The 21,930-nt window shown below is 38.3% G+C and overlaps 1 protein-coding gene across 1 annotated transcript in view; it reads right to left on the minus strand.

Moving 5' to 3' along the window:
- The window catches only part of HERPUD2 (HERPUD family member 2), a 30,168-nt gene extending 9,781 nt beyond the window's left edge, over positions 1–20,387 (minus strand). Inside the window, exons 1-5 of the mRNA XM_035020903.1 lie at positions 20,187–20,387; positions 19,611–20,010; positions 9,239–9,316; positions 5,929–6,042; positions 3,833–3,987 (exon numbers count right to left, since the gene is read on the minus strand). Of these exons, the coding sequence (XP_034876794.1) occupies positions 3,833–3,987; positions 5,929–6,042; positions 9,239–9,316; positions 19,611–19,757 (494 nt within the window). The 5' untranslated portion in view covers positions 19,758–20,010; positions 20,187–20,387. The remainder of the gene's footprint in view (positions 1–3,832; positions 3,988–5,928; positions 6,043–9,238; positions 9,317–19,610; positions 20,011–20,186) is intronic.
- Positions 20,388–21,930: the final 1,543 nt, after the last annotated feature.

Here is a 21,930-nt window from a genome sequence, read left to right on the forward strand (position 1 = left end):
GTTAAACTGGTAGTTAAGGCACTACCGGAACATAAACAACTAGAGAAACTTGTACTTCTTGGATCTTCTCTCAGGAGAACTACACACATGTGCACGGAGTATTTCGATAAGCTGCTTGGGGTGGCAGGAAGGGGATTAAGGGCTTTGTAAGCGTGTTCATGTTCAAATAACAATAGTTGGTCTTTGAACTTCCTGGTTAGCTGCAGGGCTTTTATTTTGCTGTTTGGGCACTGGTTCTAATGGTCTTTCTCTCTGCTCTTTATCCCCACCCCCAACTCTCCTCCAGAGCTATATCACCCTAAATGAATGCTGAACCAAAGTCTAAAAAACACTGGTGTGAATATAAGAACTCATCCAGAATGCCATGTGTCTCAAGACTTTAAATGTGGTAGATTTATATTTGAACTGGAAATATGTCCTCGCTAAATTATATTTTTAAAAAAGGTTTACAAAATATAATAGTATTATTTTTTATTTAAAAAGTTTACTTAGGGCACCTGAGTGGCTCAGTGAGTTAAGCATCTGCCTTCGGCTCAGGTCATGATCCCAAGGTCCTGGGATCGAGACCCGCATCGGGCTCCCTGCTTTCCTGCTTTCCAGGGAGGCTGCTTCTCCCTCTGCCTCTGCCTCTCTCTCTCTCTCTCATGAATAAATAAATAAAATCTTTAAAAAAAATAAAAAAAATTAAAAGTTTACTTAGAAAAGTGAAAAGATATCACAAAAATATTAGTAATAGTTATTTCTAGGTGATGAGCTATAAGCAATTTTTACTTTTTGGGGGGGGTGCAGAGGGAGAGAGAATCTTAAGCAGGCTCCACGCCCAGCATAGAGGCCGACAAAGGGCTCCATCTCACAACCCTAAGATCATGACCTGAGCCGAAATCAAGAATCAGACGCTTAACCGACTAAGGCATCCAAGCGCCCCAGCAATTTTTACTTTTAAAAAAACCAGACAATATGGAAGGGTACAATGAGTAGGTTTTGGTTTTGTTAATTATAAAACAAAGCTGTTAATATTTCAGGGAGAAAAAACTGATGTACAAAACAATGGGTATTCTATAACCCAACCAGTAATTTTCAAAGTTAAAGTAAATAAATGTGACAGCACAACAGACTAAGTCCAAAGCAGTCAGTCAGGATTTATAAATGTGACATTATAAATGGACAGCCAATGTGATGATGTGCACATACTGCTTTGGTCTTCCCATATTTCCTCAAGACCTAGATAGGGGCAAATAATCACCTGTATTAGGATTTCTCAACATGAGGTTCCCAGAGTATTAAGTTGGCAAATTCCTGAGCACCACCCCAGACCTAGTGATTCAAAATCTCAGGGAGTAGGGACCAGGATTTAGGAGTTTTAACAAGCTCACTAAAGACTGAGAACACTAACCTACATGGTGAAAAGCATGTGACTAGTTAAATGTAAGCTGTACTGAATTTTGAAAAAGGAATGCACAGCTTATATTTTGTTGGTGAGTTCATCAAGGTCACTAAATTACTGCTCTTGCACATTTAAGGCTAAGGCCTATGTTAAACAAAATCTACTTAAAGATAGATTTAAAGTCTTCATTAGTAAAAAATTACACCTATGAGATTAAGTTAAATTATATTCATTATTAAACTGAATAATCTATTAAACTTTCAGTAAATTGCTTTGTATATCACAAAGTGCTCTTCCCAAATATATTTATTTTCCAGCACCTAGTACTGGCATTCATTCATTCAAATCCGTTTGCTGAATAAAGGTACAACATTCTCTTGTAAGTATGAATTACAATTTGTAAGTAATTGCTAACACATCACTAAACGCTTCACATACATGAACTCTTTTAATCCACAATGGAATCCTGTATGATAAGTACTACTATCTCCAGATAATGAGCAAACTGAAGCAAAGCAGGGAAAAGACTTGCCCAAGCAAGTAGTCAGTAGACAGATTCAAACCAAGGCAAGCTGGCTCCAGAATCTGTACAGTCACTAAGCTATACCACCTTCCTGATTTGAAACCAAACATTATTCATCTAGTAATAGATTCCCTAAGTAAAGCTGTAATATCTTTAAATATTTTATTGTTCATCATTTTAATACTTATATTTGGCAAAATAAACACTCTTTCAGAATTTTCTGATCTGTTTAATACATTGCTAAGAGCCGAATGCTTCCATGTTGATTTCCTCAACAGAAATTATTAGAGAAATAATTAATCTTAGAGAAATTATTAATCTTTTCTCAAGGTATTTATGGTCTTATTCTGAAGACCTGTAACTTATAAGTTTTGTTTTATTACAAAATATATTCACTATAAGTATGAGAAAGAGTTAAAAATCTTATTATCATTATTAACATGTCATTATATATTCTTCCAGGTTTATTATATGCATTATACTCTCACTTTCCAGCACTACCACCAAATAAGTAAAATCACTGTACAAATTGAGAGAAACTGAAACTGTCTTATTCTGCAAAAAAAAGAGGAAATGAATTACTGTCATAAGATAGAAAATATTTTAAGCTATATACTCAGCTTTGTTTTTCAACATTAAGAATTGAGTTTTGCAAACTGAGGGTTCTAGAGGGGAGGGGCGTGGGAGGATGGGTTAGCCTGGTGATGGGTATTGAGGAGGGCACATTCTGCATGGAGCACTGGGTGTTATATGCAAACAATGAATCCTGGAACACTACATCAAAAACTAATGATGTATGGTGATTAACATAACATAAAAAAAAAGAATTGAGTTTTGCTGTACACCTTAATTACATAATGTTTTACGTCAAATATAATTCAATATAAAAGAAAAAGTACTGAATTAAGTTTAAAGTTCTAAGTAAAAAGTATCTGAATGTTTATTCGATCCTGTTTGACATAGCCGTCAACGGCTACTCCTTGGTTATGTCACTTCTACCATTCTGAGGTCCTAGCTGTTTCCTTATTTCTAGCCTCACAAGCATAGATCTGGAGCACTGTCACACACTGCAGGACCACAGCATGCTATGCAATACAAAACGATCTCACTACCTATTACTCATGTTTCCTTTACTTCAAAAGTAACAAATTATAGTACCCCAGTTAAATACCTTGGTTTCGTACATAACCCAGGTCCAAACCGTATTCTCCAGGATCCTACTCTTTGAGCTGTCTGAAAGATGTGCTGTGGCTGTTGGCTGCATTTCCCCCTACGACTGCCTAATCCAAAAGGCCTGCTGTAATTGCTAAATATAATGTAGCCATTGCAAGCCTCTTGAGTAAACTCCTCTAACAAAGACCATAGCAACGGTTAACCTATCTTTTATAATACATCACAGTTTTACCCTACCTCAGTTATTACCGAGTCTTGCTGATCAGAAACACCTGTGGAACTTTTTAAAAACAGATTACTGGGCCTTATACTCTTCCAAGAACACCCTCACTCACCATCAGCTTCCCAGAAAGCTAATTTGAGTAGATCCACGGTGAACCTAAAAGAATTTTTTTAGCTACCTAGATCCTTGCTATTTGAAGTGTGGTCAAAGCATCAGAAGCATCAGCATCACCTGGGAGCTTGCTGGAAATGCAGAATCTCGGGCCCATCAGACTTACTGAATCATATTGCAGCTTAACAAGATCCCCAGGTGATTAGCACAAACATTAAAGACTGAAAAGCACTGCCCTAGATGATTCTGAGGTATGGCCAGCTTTCAAAAGCACTGCTCTCCTTAACCCCCTAATTCTCAAAATGTATAAGGAAGAATATGAATAAATTTCCAATGTACTTTGATTAGTGCAGAGGGGCTACCCTGAAAGTCGGGAGTAACAGATTTTTAAGAGGCCCACAACTACGACTTCACTCACCCTTGCATTACATAGGGGAACTGATGACTCTGTGCTGGGTCGGTTTGTGCTTGTGGAAGGGTACGTTGCCTCAATCCTTCTGAGGAAGAGCTGGCAGCTAAAGACAAGGTTTCTTGACTGGATGATGGCGTTGTTGATCCTGACTGATCTGAACTCTACAAACAAAAATGTAATTATTTCTTCAAGGAGATTTAATTCATTGCAATCATGAGATTAGAGACACATTGTTAAAAATGTATTTATGAAATCCCTCTGCAAAAAGTGAATTTTAGAAATATACTGATTTGAATCTTGTGCCCAGCATAATAGGCTGATATTTTCATTCTGATGAGAGTAAGAGTTCAGAAAATCAACAAATACATTTCTTTACAAAATTAACAAGATATCAATCAGGATTTTAAAATTCTCACGTTCTGATGATGTCATTAACTCACAGATTCAATAACTTTAAATAATATAACCACTTGAAGACCACCTCAACAATTTTAACATCCTTCCAACTTCATTAAAATTATATTTTACCTGTACTGCCTTCCTATTGACTGGATGTCTTTTTGTACGTCTATCTTCCTAAGTCATGCTATGTAAAAGGTGCCTGCCAAGAACAATGGTCTTTCACAAAACTAACAAAGCTTTCTTTAAGAGGTTATTCCACATAAAGTAGACACCAAGTAGGTATCTACCTAATCAGACTAGGGAGTTTGATTCTTAGGGACATAAACTGGAAAAGGCTTCCTTTTTCTCAAGATTTCTCATTAAATGGACCAACATAATATGGTATTCATTTTTTTAAAAAATTAACAGAAAAAAGGCATAGCCATTTGGCAGCACAGCCTAATTTTGTTAGAACTAATTTTTTTTGACCTTATTAGATAACTCTTTCATGACTAGATTTTTAAGACCTTCTCAAATCCCACTGAAATTTCTCAGCCATAAAAAATGAAGGGTAATTCAACTTAATTTTCCCTTGATACTTTTCAGATTTTGGTAACACAGCTTGAAAAAACTGAATATACATACTAATGACATGAAATCATGGTTGAGGAACCACGAGACAAGTCAGGAGGGGTCTTTCTTAACAAAAACTGAAGCAACACAACTGTGTCCAAAGAGTATATCCTGAATGCCCATGTTTTGTCCCTTCTTAGGAGAGGTAGGAAACATAGAAAGACCCTTGGATTTACTGATAAACCAAACTTCAATTTAATGAAAGCTAAATTCCCATAGCTAGTGCTGGAAAATACTTACCAGAGGCCATACTAATTAAATATAGCAACTAAAGGGTCTAGTTTCTTAAAGAAGCAGTTAACTAATAATTACTGAAAGATCCTTCAACTAGTTATCACCTCTGCCATCCATCCCCTCCTTCAAGTTTTGGCTAGATTCTTGACAAGAAGTATACTTAGCAGTAAGTAAGTTCTTTGCCCAAGAGTTTTAAAGCAACCTTCCCCTCATCCAATCCTTTTCTCTCACCTCCAAAGGTGTCATATAAAACTTTAATGGGAAACTGAAAATAATTTAGCATAAAGAATTTGTCTTTAAAACTTATATATCTAAATTGAAAAGTTCAACATTTTAAAAATTCCCAAGTTTAGGCAGATGGAAAAATAAGAAGGGAAAAATGAAGTCTGAAAGAACTGACTAGGTGAAATAATCTTTCTTCCTGAAGTTGAAATGTATGCCCAAGTCCAGTCATTTTAAAAAATAAAATTCTTGACCAAGCAATCTACTTTAAGAAGATTTAGCATACTCAAAATTTAAATAATTTAATCCACCTTGAATAAAATACAGTATTATCAAGTATCTTTAATATTTCTGAAACTTTACTGGTCCTAGATTTTAAATTATGTAATCATATCTTCACTTTCCTTTCTGAGTATTTTAGTATTTAACCCCTGAAGATTGGATCTTCAATAACAAATAACTCAAGTTTCCAGGGATAACACTATGCACTGGATCTCTTAAAACCAAGTTTAAATGCTTAACTCAAGCTGTTCAAAACACAATCTCACAACCCACAAGCTCCAATTGTTCTGTTTTTCACCTAAAAGGATAATCAGAAAATTTCAACATTTACTCCTCCACAAACAACTCACAGAATTGCTGTTGGATGCCAATGCTTCATGACTTTCTCTAGTGGTGCTGGATTTTGGAGAACTGGGAGGAGTCCGAGAAGTACATACTAGATGAACCATATGATACTCATCTTGCTAAAATTAAAGAAGATTACATTGAAAGGGTAGTACTGTAAAATATATAGTTCAAAAAGTCAGTACCTAAGCTGAAATATTTAACTCAAATTTTAAGTTCCTTTCTGGCGTAGACATTTTATTAGTAAATTGTTGCCATTTGAAGGTACCGTAATGTACCCTTTTAGTATCTGGGGCCCTTCTGAATTCCCTTTGTATATCAAGGAGTCTTGAAGCAATCAGTGCTGTGAAGTTGCATCAGTGCAATCTATTATTTCAACATAGAGACATCTAGCACCTTAATATCAAAACTGTGTAACAGTCACATTGAAGCTTAGGCCTACAAACTTTGAGTAGTGAAAATATTTCCATTACTTGAGACTTCGCAGCCATAATAAAGATACTCAACTGCACCTACTCTCATTTGCCTTAATTTTAGCAAGGTGATATATAGTTTTAATTTTTTTAATTCAAAAACTAGTTTTACCTATAACAATTATACACAGATTTAAAGTGTATATTTGAACTACATTCTGTACATATTCCATGTGTTTCCATAAACTTACAACTATGCTTAAAGGAATATATTCTAATAAGGATTAGGATTGGCATTTAAGCTCAGTGATTTCATGAGTATATTTATAGTCAGGCATAAAGCTAGCATATAAGATGGAGAAAGGAGAGAAAATAAAGGAGAGCAGAGAAGAACAAAGGATGGCTCAGCAACTTAAAAAAAGAAAGAAAAGAAAAGAAAACAAGAGAAGGATAAAGAAAAGGGGGAAGGAAGAAAGAAAGATTCCCAGTTGTGAGAAAGAGAAACAAAGCTACCAGAAACTAAGAATTTATCAACTGCCTCCCATAAACCTAGAATTGTGCTTAATTCTGAGGTGAATCCAAAAAAAGGGTAAGAGTCAGCCCCTCACCCAAAGAGGCTCATATCATGAAAATATCAGAATACAACATTAGCGCACAATTAGGGAATATATAAAACAGTCTTTGCACAAAACTGAGAAGCACAAATTACAATTGCTTAAGGAGTTAATAGGGTTAGAACGCTAGGGAAAAGGCATTCCCAGAGACAGCATGACATAAGCTGTGCCTAGCAAGGTAGGTAGAAAGCACACCTGATTTAATGTCCTCTTAGCTTCAGAATACTAAAAAGCATTCAAGTATAAGATGTTTATCCTTAGAAACCTAGTTTCAAAGGTCATATTAATCACAATTAACTAATAGTTTTCATTCACCTTTGGAGACTGTTTCTGCAAAACATTTTATAACTAACAGGTAAAGCTAATGGCAGCATCTACCTGAAAAAAAGTAAAGGGGTAACTGACTTTAACAAAAACGCTTTAAAGATCTATTCAAAATATAAAAATATTGTTCAAAATGTTTTATATAAGGGGCACAACAGTCCTTTAAAGCATTTTTATTTTAACTCTTCTGGTCAGAAATCATTTATAGAAGGAAAAACCTTTTAAAAAGTATTCATATGCATACACTAGCCATCCTTGGATTAAAATTATTATAAATTCTGTATTTCAAAGAGCATATAGCAGAAACGTTTTTAAGCATAAACACAAGGGGAAAGATGAACAGGTGGAGCACAGAGGATTTCTAGGCTAGTGAAACTATTCTTCAGCGGATGACATGGTGGATACATGTCATTATTTATTTGTGAAAACCCATAAACTGTACCACACCAAGGGTGAACCCTAATGTAAACTATGGACCTCTGATAATGCTGCATCAATGTAGTACACTGTGTACAATGTCAGTTGCAACAAATATACCACTCTGACGTGGAATTTTGTTGGTGGGGTAGCCTAGGCACATGTAGAGACATGGGGTATATGGAGAATCTCTATACCTTCTGCTCTATTGTGCTGTGAACATAAAACTGCTCCAAAAACTCAAGTCTATCAGGGCACCTGGCTGTAGGTGGAGCATGTGACTTTTGATCTCAGGGTCATGAATTCAAGTCCCACATTGGGCGGGGCATAAGGGCTTACATTAAAAAAAAAAAGTCATCTATCAAAGAGAGAGGGAAAAAATCTGCTGCAATGCCACTATTTTCGAGGGGGGGGACAGGGAAGAGAGGCTGTTAAACCACTTTGGCAGCCTGAAACTACCTGATTAAAATGAAAATGACAGCAAGAAGTCACACTGGCAAAGCTAAAATTTCAACTGTCTAAACAGAAGAAATATACCAGTATAAGATTTTTTGAAGTTTCCCACAGGTGACCATAAACATACAGGAGAGGACACAGATCTTCTAAATGAGATTAGGGATATCCAAAAGAACATTAAGAGTTAAGTCAAAGAGTTAAGGAGAAACATAAAAGCTATGTATTTGATTCTGCTACATTCACAAACAAAAAGCCGCATCTCAAATGCAGAAAAGTTCTACAAGTTTAATTCCACAAATGAACATGAGCTAAGAGCTGCCATTACAATAACTAGCATTCAAGCTGACTGTCAAAAACTACATTGAGGGCGCCTGAGTGGCTCAGTTGGTTAAGCGACTGCCTTCGGCTCAGGTCATGATCCTGGAGTCCCGGGATTGAGTCCCGCATCGGGCTCCCTGCTTGGCAGGGAGTCTGCTTCTCCCTCTGACCCTCCTCCCTCTCATGCTCTCTGTCTCTCATTCTCTCTGTCTTAAATAAATAAATAAATAAATAAATAAATAAATAAATAAATAAATAAATAAAAACTACATTGAAATATATTTTAGCTCGTAGCACCAACATTCAAAGTTTGCCAACTGATCAAGTAATTGGACTTCCTTTTCATTTCCTGTCCTGAAATTAAACTCCTACCTCAAGCAACTTGTATTAAAACATCACGCAGTTCGGTCAAAAGGGGATTTAAGAGAGAAGAGATTATCAATGAAAAGCCCTCACCACTACTTGAACACTCTACTCCTGCACTACCTCTAAGTCAATACTGCTTTCTTATATAAGGTGACAACTGAACAGAAACATAGACTCCTAGTTCATATTTAGCTACCAGATGGATATACAAAACTATTACCTAAACTAACTAGAGTCTATCATTATGTTCTTTACTTTCTAATTCATGTTTACCTGTTATGCTACCCAAAAGGGTTGATCTTAAGGATCTAAAAACTGAACTAGTTGGATATCGATAAAACTTCAGAACATATCTCTTCTCACACTCTAAATGTATCTGTTATCAAATAGTGGTTAGAAAAGCTTACTTTTCTGAGAATGTCTTTCAGCTGCAGATGATCGGGAAGCAGTCTGCCCGAATACACCAATCTCTGATCCTTCGTCAACTAAGAAATGGGACAAAGAAAAGAATTCAACTTTTTCTATTTATACAAATGGAAGTTGGGAATAATATGCCTAAAAATGAGTAAAGTAAAACTCCCTTTAGGCACAGATAAGCAGAAAATTGACATAATTTAAGACCTTTTTTTCCAAATTCTACTTAAGACATTAAGAGCTCAGCAAATGGTAGTCTATCTATTGTAGATATAATAAAATACAAATAATTACCATTTTTTTAAAAAACAGGAAAAAAAGGTAAACTGGAAATTTGCCTTTTCAGCCATAATGCAATGCATGTGTGACTATCATTAAAAACCTTTAAGACTATAAATGAGAAGATGGCTGGCCTTCTAATAGTAATAGTCAACAATGGGATAAAATTTCAAGGTCACCACAGTTATTTCGAATTGTTTTCTCAGTATTTATAATCTAAAAGAATATACAAGATTTATTTTCTTCTTTACTAACACCATACAGAACGATTCACTGGTTTTAATTCAAGAGCCGTTTGAATTTAGTTACAGTTTTATATAACTATTCTAGTTTTTATTATTCCTACCATTCTCACAAATACCTCTATACGTTTTTCAAAAACACAAGACTAAAGAAAAATCAACTCAAGTGCATAGAGATTCAGCTGCCATCTTTATATGAAACCGAGAATAGGAAATACGTTCTGGTTACTTCTGCCCTATTTTGTACGTATGATAAATCTGCTAAGTGTTCACACTGCTAGAATTAAAGTATTTAAAATCAAAGTATTTATGTACGGTCCCCATAAGACTTCCTAAATAAGTAGATGTTCCATGAATTCTATTAAAACAATTAAATATTAGCTATATCAATAATTGTTAAATATGCCAAATCTAAGCAATAACAATTTTCAAACAGAATATATGTATTCAGCATGGCTACTAAAAAGGGTCTTACATTAAAAATAACCATAATAGAAACTGTCATACTGAGTAAGATCTGTGGTTCAGGGTTTCTTGGGTACCCAAGATGAAGGGAAAGGTACAGCTGTCTTTCCAAGATACTTAGCTGTTAGGCATAATCTAGCTTTCCCTGGAAGTATTTTTGAGTGTGCCATTCCTAAAATGCACAAGTTCAAATTCCTGTATATAAACAACCAAATTAACACAAGAGGTGTTTTTTTTTAAATACATATCACAAATCTTGAAATTTCAATCAATACACATAAATATTGAGTGGGGAATGAATAGTGAATTATATAACATAAGTTAAAAGCTAAGTAGATAATAATTGATTTAACCCTTGGACAAAATTATAAGTTTCCATAATATACTTACTAATTTAGCTGGAAACTAAAAAAGTTTCTTTGATAAATACTACAGTCATCATAAACTATTATTTTTCCATCAGTCCAAACATTTAATAGATACTTCTATGTCATAATATTCTGCATAAAGGACATCAGTCTTATGAATTTTTTTTTTACTTTACTATGAAAATTCTCAAACATACACAAGGTGGAGAGAACAAAACAAACCCCAAGGTACCATCTTCAAGAACTCCCAAATACTCAAGTCCAACAATTATCAATATTTTGCTATTCTTGTTTCATCTATCCCCCATTGCCTTTTTGAGGGGAAAGAGAATTTTAAAACAAATATCACACATCATTTCTTCTCACCTGTAAAAACAGTATGTATCTGGAACAGGTTTTTGGGTTGGTTTGTTGTTTTTGTTTTTGTTTCAAATAACTACAATGTTACCACAGTCAACAAAATAAATATCAATTGGGTCAACTTTGAATAAACTTTTATCTTTCCACAACAAGGGAACATCAATTTTCAAAAAGGCAGAATACAATAGAATAACAAAATTACATGGCACACCCCCCACAAAGTACATGAAGCAAAAACAAGTATGGATGAGGATGTGGAGAAATTGGAACCCTCACACACTGCGGGTAGGAAGACAAAATGGAACAGCCTCTATGAAAAAGTTTGGCAGTTCCTCAGAGAGTTAAACAAAGAGTTACCCGACAGGGGGCACCTATGTGGCTCAGTCAGTTAAGCGGCCGACTCTCGGTTTTGGCTCAGATCACAATCTCAGGGTCGTGAGATCAAGCCCTGCAGGGGCCTCCACGCTCAGCTGAGTCCGCTTGAGATTCTCTCCCTCTCCATCTGCCTTTCCCCCTGCTCATGCTCTCTCTCTAAAATAAATAAATCTTGGGGCACCTGGGTGGCTCAGTCGGTTAAGCGACTGCCTTCGGCTCAGGTCATGATCCCAGGGTCCTGGGATGGAGCCCCGCATCGGGCTCCCTACTTGGCAGGAAGCCTGCTTCTCCCTCTCCTACTCCCCCTGCTTGTGTTCCCCCTCTCGCTGTGTCTCTGTCAAATAAATAAAATCTTTAAAAATAAATAAATAAATAAAATAAATCTTAAAAAAAAAAAGTTACCCAATGACTCAGGATATGCCCAATTCCACTCCTAGATACCAAAGAAAACTGAAAACATATGTGCACATAATAACTTGCATAAGAATGTCCAAAACAACATTAGTCATAATAGCCAAAAAGTAGAAACAACCCCAATGTCCATCAACTGATGAATGAATAAACAACACATGATAAATACATATAATAAATACTACTCGCCCATAAAAAGTAATGAAGAACTGATACATACTATAATGTGGGTGAACCTTGTAAACATTTTGCTAAATGAAAGGAGCCAGACAAAAAAGACCACATAGGGCGCCTGGGTGGCTCAGTTGGTTAGGCAACTGCCTTCGGCTCAGGTCATGATCCTGGAGTCCCAGGATCGAGTCCCGCATCAGGCTCCCTGCTCGGCAGGGAGTCTGCTTCTCCCTCTGACCCTCCCCCCTCTCATGCTCTCTCTCTCTCATTCTCCCTCTCAAATAAATAAATAAAATCTTAAAAAAAAAAAAAAAGACCACATATACTATGATTCCATTTATATGAAATTTCCAGAATAGGCAAATCTATAGACAGAAAGTAGATCAGTAGTTACCAAGAATGGAGAGTGACTACTAGTGAGTATAAGTTTTCTTTTTTGAGGTAACAAAAATGTTCTGAAATTAGACAGTTATAATAACTACACAACTTTGTGAATTAACTAAGAACCACTGAGTTGTACATGTTAAAGAGCAAGTTTTACAGTGTGTGAATTATATCTCAGTAAAATTGTTTCTTGAAATTAAATATTCAAATGCCTTCAAATAATCAGAAATTTTAAAAGGAGAAAGGGATTCTTTAATTTTACTGTGACTGAAAAACAGAGAAAAAGGAATTTTCATGTGCCTAACTTAGGTGAGAAGATCTGAAAATTCTTCTATGTCACTAAATTGCCTCTTCACTTTAAATATCAATAAATTAATTTAAATATCTGGAAAACCAGTAGTTAGATATGATAACAAACAGCACAGTAATCAACTGAACTTTCAACTAGCCATTTTGGATCATAAACTAGAGTATTAGGAAAAACACAGATTTTGAGATCTCAATTCAAATTCAATTTCACTAATAAAAGTGACACAATTTTATTTATCCAGACCTGCTAATAACAGCATCATTTATCTTGACTGAAAAATCCATTTCTGTATTAAATTAAGTAATGCTACCTGCTATAACAAACTCCATAATCTTAGTAGCTTAACGTAATAAAAGTTCGTTTCTCTCTCAATTAAAAAAATAAAAAATCACGTGGTACCCTTTCAATATAAAAATCCAGAAGACTCAGGATTGGTAAATCTAAAACAAAGTACTAATTAAATTGTCAATTAAAAGTCTACTGTTAAGATACTGGCTACACAGATACATATATACTTGACCATCTATGTTAACACCACCATTCTTCCTGTTGCTCACACCCTACATGGAATAGCCAGCAAATCCTATCAGATAATGCTACTTTCACTGCCTCCACTGCTTACCACTAGACAAAGCCTAGTGATACATGGTACCTGGTATTTTATGGTAGAGTAGAGGCAGCTAAATTACCAAGTTAGAAACATCCCGATGGTACTCCAAGGATGGTAGTCCGAGAGACAAAACTAGGCCACTCCAAATAAATACCTGCTTAACTAGCTGACCCCAAAAATTCTGCCACTCACTTAACAGACATTGCTAAAAACCAAGGTGAGGAAAGCTCATCAGCTAGTATAACATGCAAAAATAAATCATAAAGTGGGGAGATTTTTTTCTTCCTAAAAGGTTTACATATACTATCTAAAGTATCTGACTTTTTACTATTTAATCAGATATCAAAAACAGACAAAATACTATGCATCCCTAGTGCATTTAAAATATTCACAAGAGTCTGATAGATGAGTTTACAAAGCCAACAACAGTTTCATATTTCTAGAAAGTCACCTTGCTGGTATCAAAAGATTAAATTTTGTATATGAGGAACTAAATACAAGCTCTCATTATGGATGGCTTAAAAAAATCATGTTCTTAGTATATCTGACATCAACATAATCAAATAGCTTAGTAAAAAATCTTCAACTTACATGTTAGTTCAAAGAACTAGAACCCAAGGCCTTTGAAAGTGGTAATTATTAGTATTTCAGTACTTACATATAGCTCAGTCACAAGTGCCAAATAGCTTTAAAGAGGTGGTTCCCAGAAGGTGCACAACATATCATTTCTGTAGGAAATGAATTCTATGAATTTGTACTGCAACGTATCTTCCTCCCACTCCCACTAAATTCACCCAATTTCAAGCCCCAAAGAATTCAGAAGCACCGTAAATGGAAGCATGGTTTACCCAAACTGCCTCTACCCCTTATCTCCTTGCAACAACAGTAAACAAAAGCAGCAAACAGGAGCTTAAAAAATAATTTTCTCTAGAACTCCAAAGGGACATCCCCAGCTTAGCTGTTTCCACTCACAGGCCATTTGCAATCAGGTATACATACAACAGAGAATGCCAAAATACGTGACTGCTATGGTTCATAAAAACAAGCAAGAATGTAAAACGATAAAGCAAAGCAATGTGCTTTGAGGTCTTAAGATACTAGGTTCCCATATCTTCCCTAAAATATATCAAAATAAACAGAAATAGCACACACTAACATGACATGCATTAGAACACTATTAAAGCTATGTTATCCATTCATCTACAGCCTTTAAATGACAAACCACCTAAACACATACACCTCTTTTTATAGTTCATTTCTTTTCAGTTTGCAAGCATATAGCTAAGATGGCCAGGTCCCTAAATGCCTTTCTTCATCTTATCACATATAACCATCATATACAATGTGAATTAATGGTTTAAGCACCGAGGCTTGAAAGTCAGACCAACCTGGGTTCAAATTCCAATTCTACTACTTAAGGAGTTTTATCACCAAGCCTCAGTTTCCTATCTATAAGATAGAGCTAATAAATAAAACTTACATCATAAGGTGCCTATGAGGAATAAATATGATAAAACATACAAAGTACTTAGTAGAATGCCTAATATACATGGCAACCACTTAGAGTAAATGGAAGTTTAAAATTTGAGCACCAACTATGACAGTTAAATAACAGCATTTGAGACCATGAAATCACTATTTGTAATGCAGAGGTGAGAAACTTAAACTAAAAGTTCTAGATAAATCCTATTTTAAAAACTGATGCATGATTAAACAAAACATAGTACTGTTATTTTCCAAAAGAATACATTAGGAAAAGCTACAAAGGAGTTAAATCAAATTTCGGGACGCCTGGGTGGCTCAGCTGGTTAAGCGTTTGCCTTCAGCTCAGGTCATGATCCCAGGGTCCTGGGGTCCTGGGATCGAGTCCCGCATCAGGCTCCTTGCTCAGCAGGGATCCTGCTTTTCCCTAGCTCACCCTGCTTGTGTGTTCCCTCTCTCCCTCTCCCGCTCTCTGACAAGTAAATAAAATCTTTTTTAAAAAATAAAAGAATTAAAAATAAAACAAATTTAGTCAGCACTCATTCAAAACTTAACTTTTCATCAATCTTCACATTCAATTTAATAATATCCTTTGTTCGAAGAGTTTTAAAAATATGAACTATATTGCTACGTGACATGAAACCCTCTTAAACATATGCACTAAAATTGTAAAGACAAGTCTTATAAAACAAAAATTATTTATATATATGGATTATAAGCCCCTTGAAGTCAACAGTTCTGAGATAGTTAAGTAAGTTTTAAAAATGACCTGCCTGAGTAAGGTAATAGGGAATTACAAAAATGAGGCAGATATAAACCTCAAATTATATTATTCAAGCTACTTCCACTGCTAATGAAATTAAGACTTCCATCTGAACTGTAGGCAATTTGGTTATGGAATGTTATATTCTCAGAACAGAACCTATACAACTGGTTCTATTTCTATTTCTATTTCTTTAATTCTAACGGAATCGCAGAGCAATTTGAAAAAGCAGAACAAACCTCCTAGTTGAGCAGGAGAGCTAGAAGACGTTAAGTAATGATATTGACTGCTTTAGTTTAACAAAAGAAAGCACCCAGACAAAGGAAATCCACCCACAGCTGAGGGACATGTTCAACAGGCATTTTGACCTCAAGACTGTAAAATGAGGAGCCAAGGCAAGCCCCAGAAAGGTTTATCCTCAAAACTGAATTCAGGGTGAGTCAGGTCCATCTTAGTTATTGTTTGTGTATGAGAACAGAGAGTAAGAAAGAAGCAATGAGAAAGATGCCTAATCAGACTTAGAGATCCTTACTTTTTTAAGTTTTCTCTAGGATAGTCCATTCTACTGAATAACATTAAGTTCAACTATTTTGAGAGGCGCCTGGGTAGCTCAGTCGTTAAGCATCTGCCTTTGGCTCAGGTCATGATCTCGGGGTCCTGGGATCAAGCCCCGCATCGGGCTCCCTGCTCCGGGGGAAGCCTGCTTCTCCCTCTCCCACTCCCCCTACCTGTGTTCCTTCTCTTGCTGTCTCTGTCAAATAAATAAATAAAATCTTAAAAAAAAAAAAAAGTTCAACTATTTTGATATTTACATCTCTAGCAAATAAACCTAAACTAGATCAAAGTCTGAAACTACTCAAGTAAAAGTGGCCTTCTTGACAGGTATCTTCACGCCCCCGGGGCAATTACCCAAATTACAGAATAATTATTTCACACTACAGGCCAATTTCAGGATCTGAAAATGTAAAGTCATGAAGTGATGACAAATGGCATATCAGAACATAATTCACAACTATCTATATACACTATCAACATGAACTGATGCACTTTCCAGTTCCTACACCAAGTCCTAAACCAATTATCAATACCATTCAAAGTTAAACAAAACTCCAAAAGAGTTAAATTCCACATCTGAGGTTTTTAGTGATGGCACTGTAAAGTCTTGCATAAATATGGCAACTGCCCTATTTCCTAACTGGAAGACACCTTCCCCTCTGTAGCCCATTATGGATCTGTAATCTTTTATTTAAAAGTACTATATTACGTTGAGAATCATCAAAGCAACATTACCTCTGAAATAATAGGTTTAAAAAAAAAAAAAAACAGCTATCATCTTGTCTGCTTAAAACTGTTATCAACTCTTTAAGAAAAATGTCCCCAGAGGCGCCTGGGTGGCTCAGTTGGTTAAGCGCCTTCGGCTCAGGTCATCATCAGGAGTCCCGCATCGTGCTCAGCAGGAAGTCTGCTTCTCCCTCTGACCCTCCCCCTCTCCTGCTCTCTCTCATTCTCTCTCAAATAACAAAATCTTTAAAATAAAAAAAAAGAAAGAAAGAAAAATGTCATTGTCACTGTGAACCTTTTCTTAAAACAGCTACACATTCCCTTACCTTCCCTTCTGAGATGACCATTCCCTCCCTATGCTCCTACAGCATTCAGTACACCCCTCTTGTGTAACACCCGTCACATAATATTACAGCTTTTTACTTACATATCTGTATGCCCCACTAGACCTGAGCTTCAGAAGAGCAAAGGAATCATCATCACCTTCATGCGTAACATATAGACACCCAAATGCCAGGTCAATAAAATCCTAATTAAATAAATAAATGAAGCCCAAGAAAATATGCTTTGGTGGGAAAGGGTATATTTGCTGTGGGTTTATTGACAGATGGAAAATTGAATTTAAAATATTCATGTGGAGATTATCTGTGATTAAGTCAAATCAGTACCTGACCATAAAGCTAAAATCTTAAGACGATACACACTCTTGCAGAGTTTAGCCAGAATTCTGTTAACAGCAGTAGACATGTGACCTGTTTTAGAGATCCTAAAAGGACAACTTCAAATCTCCATTATTTCCTTCCAGCAGCTCCTATTTACTTTCCTAGAAGCCACTGCCCACAGGGACCAAGGCCCTCCACCCACCCTTGGCCCATCAGACCCAGTTAGAGCAGTATTGACCAGAGCCATCACTTCTCTACTCCTTACTGGAGAACACTTGCTTCTACAAGGCACTGGAACTGTACTCTGCTTCCAAATCATCCACCTCCACCAGGCAGATGTGCAAAGAATCAGGCATAAGAAATAATCTCTGTTAAACACCAAATAGCACTTAAGACACCTAAACACAGAATTAGTGTTAAGCAGTCTTTGTGGGTGCTCATAAGAACCCAAACTTCCCTCATAATACATTAATAGAATATTGCCTATATTACAAAATGTTCTCTGTTCTAAATAACCATCTAACTTTTAGTACTCCAATTCCTATACTGAAGACTACCTATGGGGTATCATGAAACAGTCGGTGTGTTCAACAACTAAAACACTTCAAATTAGTTCTCATGTGATAAGTAAGTTAGAATGTAAGCCTGTCAAATCTAATAACCACAGGAAGTTTTCAGTGAAGTTCTAAGACAACAAACACATGGTCCTCACCCCCAGTTCCACACACTCTCATTAACTAGAAATGAACTTCAATATTACAATTCACTTGGAGGGGTGCCTGGGTGGCTCAGTGGGTTAAGCATCTGCCTTCAGCTTGGGTCATGATCCCAGGGTCCTGGGATCGAGCCCCTCATTGGGCTCCCTGCTCAGTGGGGAATCTGCTTCTCCCTTTCCCTCTGCAGCACCCCCTGCTTGTGCACACACTCTCTCTGTCAAATAAATAAATAAAATCTTAAAAAAAATAATACAATTCACTTGGAAATGACTTGCTGGAAGAGAAAAGTCAGGTTTGCCACAGTTAAACCTGAAAGTGTGTGTACAAGCAGCAGGTGGGTTAGGGAGACACAGTGCAGCAAAGTTTGCAATTGATCTGTCCTCCAGCAGCCAACTGATCCATATGGGTACTAGAGATTAGTACTAGGAGGGCAGAACTCCTGTCAAAAACTGGCTTCTTCTGGGTGCAGGTAAGGCAAATGGGTTTCACATCACTCTTCTCTTAGATACTTTTTGAAAAAGAAAAAGTTTTAGAGAAGTGGTAACTCTTGGTCTAACATACTGCAAACCAAGTCCCTTTTAGTTTAATCATACAATATAAAGATCTCACATAAGCACATACCTGAGCATATATTTAAATGTAAATGTATAAACACACGTTATAGAGAGAGAGAGAGAGACACACACACACACTTAGATATATGCTCAAGTATATACTTATATACTTAGGAATGATATTCAGGCTCTGTTATAAATAGTACTATGTAAGTCTATTGACTTTCAATTCTGATTATTCCAAAAAGCTATTTTCCACCTTGAAAATGTGTAAAATGAATCATATGCAATAGGAAATCTTCTGTAAAGGAGAAAACTTTAAAATAAATTTGTTACCCCTTGTGTAAATCTTAACTTTCAAACCAAAGATCTAAAAAAAATGAGTTTGTTCCAAGTACTTAAATACCTCAGGGTTTTTAGTTCCTCTACTAAAAATATTTGTATCAAAAGTACTGACAAACAAATAAGGCCAACTAAGAGTTGTTTTTCTAAACCTCCTGTTTTTGCAATAACTGCCCTATTTCTGTAGTTCTTCTAGAAGTCTCAATGCCTAACTAAAGCAATAAAAGCTTTAATATAGGTTGCAGGGTTTATCTTTTTTTTTTTTTTTTTTAAGGATCCATCTGTCTCTCCCATATTAAGCCGATGACTTAAGTCCAATGAAAATGGTCCTTTTTTATGCCTATCAATTCTTATGTCCCTTGATATTTTTGTAGACAGTACTCTTACTAATTAACTGAACCTCATGAGGAAGATATTAATGATGGTTGAGACACTCAAGAGACACACACACACCTCGGAACTCAAAATACTTCGCAGTCTAGCAAGAGACCTATTTGATTCAAGAGGGGAGGGGATGAACAGAGAAACGGGAGTGCATGGCACGAAAAGTTGCTGACCAGAGCAGCTGTGCCCAGCTTTTAGACACTTACTGGTTTGCTAGGGTACACGTTAGATAGATGTGTTTTTAGTTTCCCCACGGTCCAGTTCAAGAAGCAGCTAATAGTCTGGTCACTGTATTTCTGATTCGGTGCTTTAATGATGAGGGTCACAGGAATCTCCATCCCATTTTGGTCCATGGTGCCCCCGAGTTGAACAGAGTCAAGAGGAGCAGCCCAAAGGAGCCGAGGTGGTAACTGCCGGCGCGACTGGTACAGGGACGGCAGCAAGTAGGTTCTTAATATTCTGTGTCCAAGTCAGTCACAAGTGCATCGGGCGATACAAGGGCCATTGCCGGTACCAAGGATGATGGACAGTGGCGGCGGCGGGGTCCGGGGACCCGGCCGTGGGTGCAGCTTTCCCCGCCAGGTCCGGGCTCCGCCGGGCTCCGGACTGCGGAAAGAGGCCGGGAGGAAAAAAGAGAAAGCAATGATAAGGGAGGGAGTCACCGCCCCGCCCCCGCCGCGACCCCCAAGCTGAAACGCAACAAGGCCCCTACGCGACGGCCCTGCCAAGCGGGCCAGAGAAGGGGCCGAGCCGCTCAGGGCGACCCGCCGGGGCAGGGGTACCTGAAAGAGGGCCGCGGAGCCCGCCACCGCCGCCCTCCGCGCCCGGGTAGGGCCGCCGGCCGCACAGTCCTGCCGGGCGTCCTCCGCGGCGGCCGCTCCCTTCCTGCTGCTCGGCGGCGGCCACGGCCCGGCCCCGGGTCTCGCGAGGCGGCGCGATGGCCGCCGGAGAAGTTGGCCAAAGGGCGCGGCCCGCTCTCCGCCTGACCCCTCGGGCAGGACGCGGCAGCGCGGCGCAGGACAGGGCGCGGCAGAGGCAGCGGCAGGTGGCAGGAGGGCGGGGACTAGAAGCCCAGGCTCCCGGCGCGAGCGCGCTCGTTTTGTTGTTGTTATGAGGAAGGTCTGGGTCCCCTTTAAGCCGGAAGGCGCAGGACGGAAGTGCGTCACGCGCGGCCCGCCCCGGCACCGGGCTCAGGCGGTACAGCAGGAGCCGACCGCCGCGCCCGACCGCCCGGGGGGCCGCCGGCTGAGTTCCGGGTCGCCGCGAAGCCGCTGGGCTGTGCTGGAGCCCACCTGGCCTGACCGCTCGCTCGGTCCCGTACCCCAGCCGCGCTCAGGCCTCACCACCAGCTGAGCTGGCGCTAGCACATCCTGTTTTGACCACACCCTGAAGATTTGAGAAGTGCTCCTTCATCCTAAGAGTTTCTCTGCAAAAGTTAGTGTCCTTCCAGATGATGAATCAAACTTCCGCTCCAAATGTCTTGTGTCGAGTGTCTGCAAAGCACGGTACCAGGAGCTTTGGCGGAGAGACCATGAGCTACACTGCGTAAGGAGCAAAAGCTTTCAGTGAGACCGGAGGTCTGCCTCTACTTTCCGTGTCACCCTGGCTATCCTTTCTGAGCCTCAGTTTAGTTCTCCAAACGGTAATGGCTAACTGCGTGTTGATGAGCAAATGAGCCATCTGGTACAGTTCAGGCATATGACAGTCTCTCAAATGTTAATTTCCATCTCTTTCCTCTTCGTCTTCACAGAAGTCGGCAAGTGCTTACTGAGCCCCTACTGTGTGTTCAGTGGGAGATGAAGAGGGATGGTAGTGTTATTTTTGTTTTACGGCTTAGGCGTAGAATGCAAAGGTTATGTTCACTGCCCAAAACTGACTTATTCTCCATTTTCTGCACGGGTTTGGGGGTCAGTACAGCAAATTAGACGTGCATTTTCACGGGCTTCCACTTACAGGAGAAGGCAAGCAGGTAATATAGAGAGCTAGTCTTTTTCCCTCTCGCCTTCAGAAGGGTTAGTGAAGGTTAGCTACCATTGAGTTAGTGACCAAGGGAAATTCTTCCTCTCTATAGGTAATGCAGCAGGATCCCTTACACCCTGACTTCTTTCACCTCCTTCTTTGTGGTAGGACATCTATATCTGAGCCATACCCTCTCAATGCTCTTCAGAAATAAGAGTGAGGCCCCCTTTATTTTTTTGTCTTGTACTGAGGACAGCTTGCTATGACTCGGGTTTTCTGTAGCAGACCCTGGTCTCTTTCTACCTAGTATTTAGTCATCCTAATGGAACTTTAACTTATTTCTAGCTAAAAATACTTTTTCAGACTCCTGTACATCTAGGGGTAGCCCGTTTGACCCAGTTCTAGCCAATAAGACAAAAGTTGAAGTTGCTACTGGCCCTTTCAAGGAAGGACATGCACATGTTCTGCAGGCCAGAGCTCATCCTGTCCTACACCTGTTGTTCTTGCTTGAGGAATATGCCAGAGGTGCAGCAGCCATAGTTCAGTCATGAAGCAACAAACAGAACA

The sequence above is a fragment of the Mirounga leonina genome, unplaced genomic scaffold (genome assembly GCF_011800145.1).
Source record: "Mirounga leonina isolate KUSES-001 unplaced genomic scaffold, KU_Mleo_1.0 Mir_174, whole genome shotgun sequence".
Taxonomy (NCBI): Eukaryota; Metazoa; Chordata; class Mammalia; order Carnivora; family Phocidae; genus Mirounga; species Mirounga leonina.